Source organism: Calonectris borealis, chromosome 21 (assembly GCF_964195595.1).
Source record: "Calonectris borealis chromosome 21, bCalBor7.hap1.2, whole genome shotgun sequence".
NCBI lineage: Eukaryota > Metazoa > Chordata > Aves > Procellariiformes > Procellariidae > Calonectris > Calonectris borealis.
In genome coordinates this window covers 6,906,133-6,919,350 of record NC_134332.1, presented here as the reverse complement: position 1 = coordinate 6,919,350, position 13,218 = coordinate 6,906,133, and the positions used below count along the sequence as shown (strand labels likewise).

The 13,218-nt window shown below is 59.8% G+C and overlaps 1 protein-coding gene across 1 annotated transcript in view; it reads right to left on the bottom strand.

Moving 5' to 3' along the window:
• The window catches only part of HMCN2 (hemicentin 2), a 37,069-nt gene that overhangs the window by 15,139 nt on the left and 8,712 nt on the right, over nt 1-13,218 (bottom strand). Inside the window, 21 exon segments of the mRNA XM_075170980.1 lie at nt 166-316; nt 492-634; nt 938-1,051; nt 1,449-1,622; nt 2,076-2,267; nt 2,766-2,852; nt 3,049-3,162; nt 3,330-3,497; nt 4,110-4,391; nt 4,751-4,912; nt 5,083-5,202; nt 8,019-8,195; nt 8,314-8,409; nt 9,000-9,169; nt 9,536-9,644; nt 9,781-9,908; nt 11,428-11,590; nt 11,800-11,956; nt 12,210-12,322; nt 12,466-12,610; nt 12,905-13,029. Of these exon segments, the coding sequence (XP_075027081.1) occupies nt 166-316; nt 492-634; nt 938-1,051; nt 1,449-1,622; nt 2,076-2,267; nt 2,766-2,852; nt 3,049-3,162; nt 3,330-3,497; nt 4,110-4,391; nt 4,751-4,912; nt 5,083-5,202; nt 8,019-8,195; nt 8,314-8,409; nt 9,000-9,169; nt 9,536-9,644; nt 9,781-9,908; nt 11,428-11,590; nt 11,800-11,956; nt 12,210-12,322; nt 12,466-12,610; nt 12,905-13,029 (3,090 nt within the window).

The following is a 13,218-nucleotide window of genomic DNA, read 5'->3' as shown; positions in this document are numbered from 1 at the left end:
CATCTGCCCAGGCCTGACCAGGGCCAAGGAGATGTCCGTTTTCCAGCAGATACAAACCCTCTTCCTGCTCACTCTGCTCTGCTCCCACGAGGGACCCCACTAAGGACCCCTCCTCTTGCTGAGACACCCACTGCTCCAGGCACTGGCCAGCTGCCCAGGGCGCACCTTGGACATGCACAATGAAGTCCTTGTCATCTTCACCCACGGCGTTGGTGGCCACGCAGGTGTAGTGCCCCGAATCAGAGATGCCAGCTGGTTTGATCTGAAGGACCTGCCCCTCGCTGAGGATCTGGAGGTGGCCAGTGCTCTCCAGGAGCTGCATGGGGACCCCAGCCCCAAGGCAGGGAAGAAACAGAAGGACAGGAGGAGGATTACACGCCCAGGAGTGGGACAGAGCCCAGCCAGCCATATAAAAGGTATCTTCTCACTCCATCCACCTGGGAGGGTCCCCAAAACCAGCAGCTCCTCCCTGGTTGCAGTTAGGACCTCACCTGCTTGTCCTTGTACCACCGGATGGTCGGCTCGGGCACAGCCCAGGTCTCGCACTCCAGCGTCACCGTGCTGTTGACCCTGGCTTTTACTTCTTTCATGGCAAATTCCCCCAAAGGCTCATCTCTGGCAATCGAAGGAGGAACTAGTGGGGAGAGACGACACAGCTGGGATGAGAGAAGAGCCCCCAGAGCTCTTGCTCTGCCCTAATCAGCGACAGGCAGCACCTTGGGGTGCTGCTGACACCCTCAGACAGACCCCTTTGCCCTCCCAAGGGTATACCAGAGGCTTTTTGGGGCCACGTGCTGATACGTGTGTGACCGAGCACCAGCTGCAAGAGGTGCAGCCCCCCAGGGTGAAGGCACGGGAAGGGAAGGAACGGGCACTGGCCCGGTTACAGTGATGGGATCGCTGCGGGAATTAGGAAGGACATGGAGAGCTCCCGCACCCAGGACCTTCACGGAGTAGTTCTTCATGGCCTCCCCGGCTTCATTGGCCACGATGCAGCTGTATGTGCCCGCGTCCTCCTCCTGGGCATTCAGGATCTGCAGCCCGTGGCCACCTGGGCAAAGGGGGTCTCCTGAGAGGGTCGCCGCTCACAGCCACAGCTGTCTAACCCCATGCAGCACAAGAAGACATCTTAAGGAACCTGCTGATCACCTGCAAGCCTGACTTGAGGGGGTCTAGTGCTCTTCTAGAGCCCAGTTTCCAGGCTTATAAAAACCAGTGCTGTCTCACTGATGCTGCCAAGGAGGCCCTAGCTATTATCAGACGATGCGGCACATGGAGGAGCAGCATCCACCTGATGGCCTGAGCCCCAAAGGTCCCGCAGGACGATGACTTCTCACCATCCCACTGCCCTGGACCACAGCCAGACCCAGAAAGGGCCCCACTCCCCCGGGCATGGCGCAAGGGGCCACACCACAGTCATGCAGAGCCTGCGGACACCACCACAGTACCAGGGAGCAGCTGAACGTTTCTAGACGCTTTGAGGGGAACCTCGTCCTTGAGCCAGATGATGTTGGGAGATGGGTATGCCAGAGCCTCACAGACCAGGGAGATGGGGTTGTTGATGATCACTGTCACTTCTTCTGCAGCAGCATCGCGGGCATCTCCAGCAAATGTGGGACTGGCTGCAGAGACGTGTTTGCATGGCAGATCAGCATTAGCACCCACTTAGGATTCCTGATGCTTCATCCCCCGACCACAGAGCATGATCCAAGTTCAGGGAGTTGGACTTAACCACCGCACGTGAAATGCGCAGTACATACAGCACAAGCCCAGCTTTAGCCTCTGCCCTCCAAAAGCACAGGGGACACAGAAGACATTCTCCCCCTTCCCAAGAGCCATCATCAGAGATGGATTCTGCCCCATCAGAGATGGATCCTGCACTAGATGAGCCCTTTAGGTTCCTTCAAGAGGTCTCAGAAGGGCTTTCTGGCAGGTCCAGGACATCACACCACGCTGCTGGCTGTAGGGTTAAGGGATCCTCATCACCAACCTGGGGCAGGCAAGTAAAAAGCCCTCCAAGACCATGTTCCCTGCTCACACCTGAGAGACTGGCTCCATCCAAAGGCATCTCATACCTGAAACATCTAGCAGGTAGTGCTTGGTTTGACTCGCCACAGAGCTGGAGGCCACGCAGGAGTAGCGGCCAGCATCAGACAGGGAGGCTCGGGGGATGTGGAGCACGGAGCCATCAGGGGAGATGGAGAAGGTGTCTCTGCCGGGCAGAGGGTGGCCGTCTTTCAGCCAGGTGATCTTAGGCTGGGGATTGCCTATGCGGGGTGGAAAGCAGGTTTTGGCCTTCGTGCAAAGTTTTTTCCATTTGTGCGCACAGCCTGACCGGGGTCACTGTGCCGGAGCTTTTCTGGGAAGCAGGGATATCAGCGCAAATCCAAAATTATCATGATCTGGATCAGGTTTTTACAGACTGCTGGATGAGCCAGCAAGAAGAAAGAAAACTGTCCTGAGTAGGAGGTGATTAATTATTCCCATCACTAAAGGAGAAACCAGATTAGAGGAATTTTAGGTCCATTTGGGAAAGATTGGAGCTTACGCCATGGAACAAGCTCCCCGCGTGGGCCCAGCGCTTCCTGGACAGCTCAACTGCAAAGCCAGGAACTATCCCAAAAAACCTCTTCAGACCATTTCAGCTATTTCCATGTCATCGACTGACGCCGTCCATTTGCTCCATGCCCCAAAGGGAGACTTAGGTCCCTGAGCCCCATTCTCCCACCTGCTCACACCACCTCTGCTCCCCACATGATGCTCACCCGCAGCCAGGCAGGACCAGGTGACAGGGTGGCCCTGGGGCACTTTGACCGTCTCTTCTTCATCTGTGTTCTCGATGTGGGGAGGAACTAGGAACACAAGCCACCGGGGACCTCAGCAGCTGGCCAGCTTCACCGAGCCTCTGAGCTCACACGCTAAGGCACGAAGAACTCCGGCACTGCAGCTCCCACCATACCCAGTCTTAACTCATGACTGTCCCTGCAAGGGTGAAGCTCTGAAATCCCACCAGGAACCCTGCAGCAGATGGAGGACTCTCGTCCTTACCTAGGACCTCCACGTGGAAATGCCTCCTGGCCTCCCCAGCTACATTGCTGGCCAGGCAGGAATAGTGGCCACCATCCTGGGCTCGTGCACGGGTGAGCCTCAGCAGCCAGCCCCCTAGAAGCACGGAGCAGAGAGGTCTCAGGGCCCTGATCCAGGCACCAGCCCATCCCAGCAATGCTCCTGCAGGGCTGGAGCTCCACTGCATTTAAACCCATGAGCCCTGGGGCAAAATGTGTTCCCAAAGCTCCCATCTCTCACGGCACCCATGCCTCGTCCCTGACCTGAAAGGATGTGCGTGTTCTCGCTGGGGGTGACGGGAGAGCCGTCCCAGGACCAGGTGACTGTGGGCAGGGGAACACCAGTGGCCTCACAGGTCAGCATCAGGGCTTCGTGCAGAGACACACTGACGTTGGTTGTCGATCCTGATCCTTGAATGAACTCAGGAGGAACTGGGGAGACAGAAAAGGATGGACATCCATTTGCAAAGCAGCCACCAAGACAGCAGAAGAGCAAGGCAAAGGGGCCAAACTGAGTAAACCCGGCTTGTTCCCACCCTCCTGTTCATACAGTTTGCGGACACAAGCCCAGAAGGACCATTAGCATCATCTGAAGTTGTCAACTTTGAAGGTATTATGGGAAAGGTGACCCACAGGAAGTATGTGCCACCTACCTGCACCCCTAAGCCCATGCTTACAGGTGTGACACCAAGCTGGCCACATGCTCTGAGCCACCTCAGGCCTTTTCCAGCCCAAGTGCTTGGTACCTTGACCCATGAGGCTTCCCCAAGTCCTTAGAAAGTAGATGACTTTACAAAGTGTGAGATGGTCTGCTGTGATGACCCTGGAAAGTCTCCTGCCTGATGGACCCAGTTCTACGGCTATGTTGCCTGGAGCATCCCCCTTCTGACCCAAGACCTTCTATGTGCTGGGTTGTCCAAGATCTGCTCCACGTCAGGCTGTTCTCTGTGCTTATGCTGCATCGAACGTGCAGTGGGACATGACCGCCCTCCTGAGCCTGCTTGCATCCACATCCCCAGCCACCAGCCCGTCCCACACCCTTACCGTGCACCGCAACGTCAAACTCCCTTTGCTCCTGCCCAGCCACATTTGCCACCAGGCAAACGTAGCGTCCTGCGTGGGCCACCTCCGCCTTGATGATGTGCAGCCGCCTCCCCTGCTCGGTAAGCAGGAGCCCGTCCCCGCCGGCCACGGGCTGCCCGTCCTTCACCCACGTCACTGTGGGTGGTGGCATCCCCACGGCTTCGCACTCCAAAACTGTCTCGCCAGCCTTGACGACAGAAACCTTCCTCGGGGCTTTGCTGCTGCCCTGGATCCTCGGCAGCACTGCGGGCAGAGGGCCACAGGGTGGAGGTGATGCTCTAGCAACTCTCTTGGCCATATGCAAGTGGATATACAAACGCCATCGGTGTGGGTGGCGTCAGCAGGAGGGTGAAGCAAATGTGAGTGGGTGCAACCAGTGCAATTGGGCTGCTGGAGTGAAAACCAGCTGCAATCAGCTTGGAGCCAAGAGGAAACCTGGAGGGGCAAAGCTAACCCAGCTTGCAGCATCCTTTCCCAAACACCCAAGGCACCGGGCAATGGCTGGGAACTTTTGGGTCCAACTGGACCTCGCACCGAGAGATATCATGGCACCTTCAGCCACCCCCACAGGTCCTCTGTGTCTCTGGAACCCCGCGGCTCACCGTGCACCTCCAGGTGATGCTCCTTGCTGCTGCTGCCGGCGGCATTCCTGCACTCGCAGGTGTAGGTCCCCTTGTCCACCAGCCGTACCTTCTCGATGTACAGCATGCTCCCTCCCGTGGACACCAGCTTTGGGCTCCCAGGTTGGGCAGAGAGGGGCTCACCTGCCGGGGAAGGAGACAACAGCCTCTCTCAGATTCCCAGCAGGACCAGTTCCCACCCAGAAGCTGGACACTGCCCAGCATAAAGCGCTCCTTGCTCTGAGGAGACCAACATCTGTCTGGTGGGTCAACACATGTGTGGGGAGGGATGAGGCTGAGGAGCAGGACCCTACCGTCCTTCTGCCAGCTCAGGGTGGGGAAGGGGATGCCGTGGCACTCGCAGGCCAGCCTGACAGACTGCCCCTCCAGCACGGACACGGCAGCGGGCTCTGCCGAGGAGAAGGACGGGGGCACTGCAGGGGACGAGAGGAGAGGAGCAGCTCGCTGATGGCACCGGACGAGAGGAGAGGGGCAGCTCCCCACCGGAGCTCCGTCCTGCTGGCTACACACCACCCGCAGCTCCGCTGGGCTTCGCACAAAGAACCGGCGAGCCTCCCCTGCACTGGCTCCATGTGGAAATAATAATCTTGACTCTCCAGCTATTAAGCAAGTGATGCTTTTAATTGCACGTGGCCTACAGCAGAGGACGATGGAGCATCCCGCGCCAGCCGCGCAGGCAGGCCAAGCCCAGGTTGGCCAGACACAGCCTTATTAGGTAGCACTGCTCTCTGGGAGGGTTACCTAACTCTTTCCATTATCAGATGCTGTTCTCAGTTGCTCATAAATACAGCTGGATGGAAAATGGTAACTCCTTCCCATGAGGGATATCAATTTGTAGAAGAAAAACCCCAACACCCAGAAACCCCTGAAAAACAAAAACAGCATAACCCAAACAATCCACCCGAGCCAGGACGCTAGACGTGCAAACGTTTCCCTGGGAAGGGATCGCAGGAACAAGCCCGGATCAGAAGAACTGGATTCTCTCCACTCCCTGGCTGCCTGCCTGCAGGACTTCCACCAACTGGCCTAGAGCATCCCCGAGAAAAGCCAGGCCCTGGCTCAGCCCCCGGCGCTGCGAACGTGCTGAACGGGCCGGGGGGCTGCAAGGATGCGCGAATCGAGCGAGCGAAAGCGGCTGGTGCTCATCCTGGCAGCAGCCTGGGAACCACCGCTGGCATCCTCCCGGCTCGGGCAGGGGGAGAGAACGGGGACGATACCTGCAGCCACGCTAAGTGCAAAGAAAGGACAGAGAAGCCCTGGCAACGGCAAGGAAATCCCTTCGCCCTCCTGCCCAGTTTTGGACAGACACCTCCTTCTGCACCGTCACTGAAATCCCCCCCCAAGACTCATGCAAACATCGGCTTTTTCTCCTCCGACACCCGTTCTGGTGGGGATTCCCTACCACCTCCAGCTGCATCATTTTGCAAAGCTTTAATATTTTGGGCTTAGTGTTTTCCAAGCCAGTCAACTACCCCGGGTACATATTATACATATAAACAAATGGTATATAATATAGTATATATACATGTGTGTGTACACACACTATATTTGCCCCCGATGGATTTGCCCCCTATTTCGGCCGCAGTGGCCCTTACCCCACACGGCGAGGTTGTAGTGTTTCTCCGGGCGGCCGGGCGCCTGGCACGTGTACCTGCCCGCATCCTGCGCGGTGGCTCGCCCCATCTGCCGGCACAAGCAGAGACACTAAGATGCTCTGCAGCAGAGCTGGACCCCCGCAGCCCCTCCGCAGGGGGATTTTGTGCCAGCAGAAGCCATGGGGATGGGATCAGCGTGCGGGGTGGGATTGGTGCTGAGCGAGGGAGGGACACCCCCTCCCTCTGCACCCACTCTCTCCCAAGGGTGGGGTGGGGGAGACAGGGGTCTTCACAGCCCCGTTTCTCCTCCCATCCTCTGCAATACTCCGAAACGTCACCTGGAGCACGGTCCCCTCTGCAGACACCTGCACGCCCAGCTTTGGTGTGAGCAAGTTCCCGTCCTTCAGCCAGCGGGACCCCCGAGGGGGGACCCCGGGAGCCGGGCACTCCAGGGTCACCGGCTGGTTGACGATGACAGAGATGTTCTCCTCCTCACCCAGGGTGGTGGGGGGCACTGGAAAACAGATCGACAGGGCAACACCCTCCCCAAGCCACCCCCTTTGGTACCCCTACCCAGGGCTGGTCCCCCACAGCCCTGTGCGCTTGCAAGGGGATGGCGGAGCAGCCCCATAGTCCCGAGCATCACCTCCAACCCCACAGCCACGCTGGTGGGAAGGGGCTGGGGATGCACGGGGGTACTTACACCGCACCTCGAGGGCAGCCTCATGTCTGTCCTCCCCCACGGCGCTGCTGGCTACACACGTGTATGTCCCCGAGTCCTGGAGGCGAGCGGCAGGCAGGGACAGCATGCGCCCACCGGAGAGGATCTGTGCTTCCCCAAGACGCAGAAAGAGCCCAGATGAGCACGAAACCAGAGAAACTCGCAGGCAGCTGGGCCACAAGCTCACAGGCAGCAACAGGGACGGGTGGGCGTAAGCCTGCCTTGAGCCCGTCCTCGTCACATCCCGGGACCCTCTGCCCATCCATGCCCCTCGTGGCAGGAAAGCCCAGCACAGGGCTGAGCAGGTCCATGCTCCCACGGACCAAATGTGCAGCAGGTCTGGGCAACCTGCTCAGCTCCAGCAATTGTTTTTTTAAAAGCCGGGACAAGGAAAAAGAGCATCTTCCTGGAGGGACGTCCCCAGTGAGCCCCCCCTCCATCAGGAGCTGTCTCACCTGTGGGCCACCCGCCACCGTGCTGGGCACCGGATTGCCATCCTTCAGCCACAGCAGCACCGGAGCTGGGGTCCCAGTGGCATCGCACTCCAGCGTCAGCGGCTCGTTCACCACCACCGTGAGGGGGCTGGGGCCAGCTGTGATCCGTGGGGGCACTGGGGGGGGGCAGAGAAATGTCACCAGGGTGCAAAAGGGACAGGGTGGGTAGGAGACACCACGGTATGGACCAGGCAATACCCATCCATGGGGCTACGGTTTTCTAGGACATTATTTGGGATGAACACAGCTGGAATTGCAAACGGAGCAGAGGACAGGTGCTCTGTTAAAGCCATCTTCCAGGGACGTGTCCCAAGGGCTGGGACAGCCCCGTTGGTCCCACGCACACACGAGAGGTGCTGGGGGGGAAGCACCCAGCTCTCAGGCAGCCACAGTCCTTCCCCTGCTCACCGCAGACTCACCAGTCACCTGCAGGCTGTACCAGCGCTCAGTGACACCGGCCACGTTGGAGGCCACGCAGCGGTAGCTGCCGGCGTCGGAGAGCCGGGCACGCTGGATCTCCAGGTGCTTCCCATCCCTGGACAGGGTCCGGCCCGGTCCGGCCGAGAGCTGCTCATGCCCCTTGTACCAGGCGATGTCTGGAGGGAAGCAAGGAGCCGAGCTGTAAGGAGCGATGCTGCTGCCCCTCTCACCAAGGGGACCCAGGGAAAGCCCCAGGGATGCAGGAGCAAGAGCCGAGGGAGAGGACCGACTCACCGGGAGCAGGCAGCCCTGAGGCCAGGCACTCGAGGGACACCATGCCGTTCTCCAGGACAGCCAGGTCCACCGCGCTGGGTTCGATGTTCGGAGGCACTGCAACCCAGCACGCACAGTCACTGGCGCTGCGTGGCCCAAGCCAGCTGCAGCCACACAGTGCAATGCCGAGGGGCATGGCCGGGCTCACCGGCGGCTCTCGGCATGCACCAAGTCCTGGGAGAGCGGCGACCAGGGGCCAGGGCTCACTCCCTGCTCTGGGAGGGGACCGCATCACCACACGGTGCCACTGCTGCTCCCCAAGTCAGCTGGCAGATTTGTTGCCCACTGGGATGAGATGTTCATCCTTCCCGGGGCAGGGGTCTCCGCTCCCTGCCTGGTTTCTCACCCGGCACCTTCAGCACAATATCCTGCGATGCTGACCGAGGGGTGCTCTGGCCAGAGGGACTGGGAGTAGACCCTCCACTGGGAAGCACCCATCAAGGATGGATACTATGGTTTACCACTGTGTTGGTGGCCATCAGCTCTCAGCCTCATCCCAACTGGCGAAGGGCAACATCCCAACGGATCAAGCTAGTGACCCTACACCTCCCCAAAAGCAGGGCCAAGAACACCCGCTCCTTTGGCTAGCCGTGTCCTCCCTGACACATGGGATGGATGGCAGGTCTCACCCCAGATGCTGCACTCACCTTGCACCGAAACCTGCACCTCCGCCTGGGCCACCCCTGCCCGGCTGCTGCCCTGGCAGATGTAGAGCCCTTCGTGGCTGAGCCCCACGCGAGCGATCAGCAGGGTCCCACCGTCCTCGGACACCACCGCACCGTCCCGTTCGCCCAGCGGGCGCCCGTCCTTCAGCCACCTGCGAGGAGGGAGATGGGCGGCGAGTCCTCGGTCTGTCCCACCACCCCCTGGCCCCCGTTTCTGTCCACCGAAAGAGTGAATAGCAGGGTGCTGGCAGTGAGGATTGTCCCCTTGTCACCTGGAAAGGGGCTGGCAGTGCCCAGACTGCTAGGAAGAGCAGGATCCCAGGGGCAAGGAGCAGGACTGATGCCTCCCATCCTAAGGGACACCCCAAGCTGGGGTCTCCATCACCCATCCTGAGCCCCCATCCCGATCGCTGCCACAGCTTTGCACGCTGGGCTGCAGAGCACCCCCAGGGAGTTACACAGCCCCTAAGGGAACTCAGGGGGACGTGGGCAGGATCCCCCCACTCCGCAGTACTCACTGGATCTGGGGCGTGGGGATGCCCCTGGCACGACAGTGAATCCTCAGGGAGTCGTTGGCGACGGCCGTCAGGTGGCTTTCTCCATCGCCGATCAGCAGCTGAGGGGGAGCTGGGGGGAAAGGGGACCTCAGGCTGGGACCACCCTCAGACCCTGGCACAGGAACGTGGGAGCAGCCGGGGGCTTGGAGGGTGCAGGTTAAGACCCGCAGCCCGTGGGAAGAGCATTTTAATCAGCGGACATGAACCTTGGACTTGCAGGCTGTAGCTGAGCGAGACGTTCCCTGCGGCGTTTGTGGCCGTGCAGGTGTAGCGGCCGGTGTCCGTCACCTGGGCCTCGGCCAGCCAGAGGGACCCCGAAGGGAGGACGCTGTATCTTGGGAGAGAGGGAACAGAAGAGCTGGATGGGAGGAACAGCCATGTCCTCCATCACCTACCTCTGGGCAGGAGCTAAGGGCTGAGCGCTCACCATCACCTTGAGACAGCCAAGAAAAGGTCCCCAGGGCCACCTCCTGCACAAGGAGGGCAGCAGAGCTGTCCATGGCTGCAAAATCCCTTTGCTCAGCTCCTGCGTGAGCTCAGTGCAAGCCAGCAGTGTGAGCCACCCACCCAGGGGGATGACGGGGGACAGGGGTCCCTGCGGAGCATGGCCCATGCAGCTGCAGCTGGCCGTGCTCTCGCTCCCAGCACTGTCTGTGCTCCACAGTCATAACATCATCTCAGCCCACGGCCGCAGATTCCTCCCCATGTGGTCCCATAAATCACCCGGGTACATGAGGACAAGCCAGCTGAGATGTGGGATGGTGGTCAACCAGGAGCAGCCATAGGAAACCAGACAAGAATGACAAGGCAACACAGTCCCTCAAGAAGAGCAAAACCAAGATGCCTTCCTGCTTCCCCACAGCAATCCTCAGGTGCAGGGAAAGAAGTGATTAACCCCCAGATTGGGGCCCATAATTTTAAGGAGCCCCTTACCAGCATGGTGCTCGCGTGCTTAAAAAGCAGGTCCTGCTTCCAAGGGGGAAGACCAAGGCACCTGATAAACATGTATTCAACCACTCTCCAGGTTATCTTCTCTCATCAAATGGCCTTAAATGACTGTCCCATGGCTGCCATCAGCCTCAATGCCATCAACAAATGAAATTGGCCCTCCAGAAGTCACCCATTGGAACAGAACTGGCCTTCAAACCCACATTCCAACATAGACAAAGCCACTGCCAGGCTCACAACTGTGTTTCTGCCAAACCTTGGCCCAGGAGCATTTTGATGCCTAAAGCCCATAAAGTCACCCCAACACGTGGGCTGCGAGGGACAGGGGATGCTGCAGCACCCTCAGCATCCCCAGCTGCCCGTCCGCCTCTCCATGCGGCTCTCCTGCTCCTCCAGACCTCAAAACTCCTCCTCCTCGGTGCCCTGCAGCCACCTGGGTGCGAAGCAGCGTCAAGCCCTGGTCCAACACCTCCCACAGGGATCCATTATCCCCAGGCACGTCCTTGGCCTCACCGCCTCCGGCACCGTGACGGCACGAGGCAGGAATGTGCACGAAGGCGGACGGGCGAGCGGGGCCAGGGAGCTGTGCTGGAGCCGCCTTCCCTTCCCAACCTGCATCCAGGGTGAGCGTGCAAAGGGTTGAGAGCAGCTGCTCCATCCCAGCAGATGTTTGTACAATGGAAAAAAAGCCTGGTAATTCTTGCTCTGCTCTCTTTGAAGAGCAGCACTAATGCTGTCCTGCTCAGCTGCCTTTGCTTCTGCCAGAGCACTGAGCATCAGCTGCTCAGCACCAGGGATGCCCTTCATATCTCCCCACTGCTGCCACCCTTCACGGACCCAACATCCCTCCGGGGAGACACACAACACCAAGAGATCATGGTGCCGGCACCCACAGCCCTCCTTACCTCGCCGTGGCGAGAGGCAGCGGCTGGGACTCCTGGGTCCACACCACCAAGGGAGGGGGATAGCCTTGAACCTCGCAGGGCAGGGTGGTCTCCTGCCCAAGCACAGCCAGGATGGTTACAGGGTCCGACGCCTGTGATCCGTTAACGCTGATCCTGGGCTTCGCTGGGTGGAGAGGGAGCGCAGCTGGTGCAGGAACACTTAAGGTACCCCATAGCCCTCATTGCTGCTCTTCCCATCCCGCAAACCCATCTAACACCTGGCTAGGTGGCCCAAGGAAGCTAGGAGAGTGCCCAGGTCACGCTCTCCCCGCCAGCCACCCTCCGGAGCCGCTTTATTAGGAGCTGGTGCCAGGGCCAGTGCCGGGCACTCACTGCTGATGGAGAGCTGCATCTCCCGGCTGGAGAAGCCTGCTGCGTTGGTAGCTGTGCAGAAGTAGGTCCCAGCATCCCCAAGGGAGGGTGAAGGGATCAGGAGGTTCCCGTCGGGGTCAAGGTGGTAGCGTGGGCTCAGCGAGATGGGCTCCGTGCCCTGCAGAAGAAAGGGAAGGGAGGAAGGAAGACAGCAGAGACTCTTCCATAAGCAAGGGCAAGAAGAGGGCTCCGGACCCATCAGAGCAAGCTACCTCCCGGTCCCGGCTTCCCAGGGCACTTGGTGCCACCTTCCTGGGCAGCCACAGCCACACTGGTGAGCTTCGTCCCCTCCAAACACGTTACCCCACACCTGAGGGTAACCCATAGCCAGCTGGCAGCGGGATGGCAGCCTGCCCGTCCCTGTCACCTACCTTTGCCCAGGTGACAGTAGGGGGGGGGACGCCAGTGGCATTGCACCGCAGGGTGACGGCCACTCCCTCAGTGGCAGTGATGAGGACAGGGCCAAGCTCAATGCTGGGAGGAACTGGGAAGGAAGAGAAGCACCTCAGCCTGCATGGCTGGGGCCACATCACCAAAAAGAGAGCAGTGCTTTGCAGCTTAAGAAGTGCGGAGGGCACCCGCCCCCATTTACTGCAGTGTGGGGACGCCCAGCGCCCTGCCACTCACCATGGATGACCAGGGACACGTCCTGCCTGTGCGAGCCGAGGGCGTTGGTCACCTCGCAGGTGTACCTCCCCGTGTCCCCCTGCGATGCCTGGTCCACGTGCAGGCTCCCGTCAGCCCGGACGGAGTAGCGGCCGCTCGGGGCTACCTGGGCACGGGCAGAGAGCAGAAAGCAGGACAGACGGGGTGGTCAAACATCACCATATCACTGTGTCTTTGGGGCATATCTAGAAACCAGTCCTTGAGCAGTAGGAACATCCTGACGCAGTGATGAACCCACATTACCCTCCCAACCCAAAGGCTCCCCTGGCATCTTCCACCAGCAGCTTTGGCCCCAGAAGGTTGGGGCACCTGTCCTGCAGCAAAGCCCCTGCCACAGGGCCGTGCTCGTGGTCGCCCACCCACTCACCCACCCCCATCCCGGCGGGCACGGAAGCCTCACCGGCTGCCCATCCTTCAACCAGCGTCGGGCTGGGAACGGCCTCCCAGCCAGGATCACGCAGGGCAGCGACACGGGCTGGCCTGGGAGCGCACGGACCACAGGGGATGCAAGAGCTATTTCTGGAGCTGCTTGAAAGAGAGGAAAGGGAAACAATATTAATTGGAGATAAACTGGCAAGGAACATTCAGGAGAACAGATCTGGATGGCCTTTCTTCCAAGGTCCAGACCTTGGCTTGGCACAGGCCGGCTCCGACATTCAGCTCCCCCAAGAATTTGGGGATATTTGTCTACAGTTTGTGTTCAAGCGCGTGTCA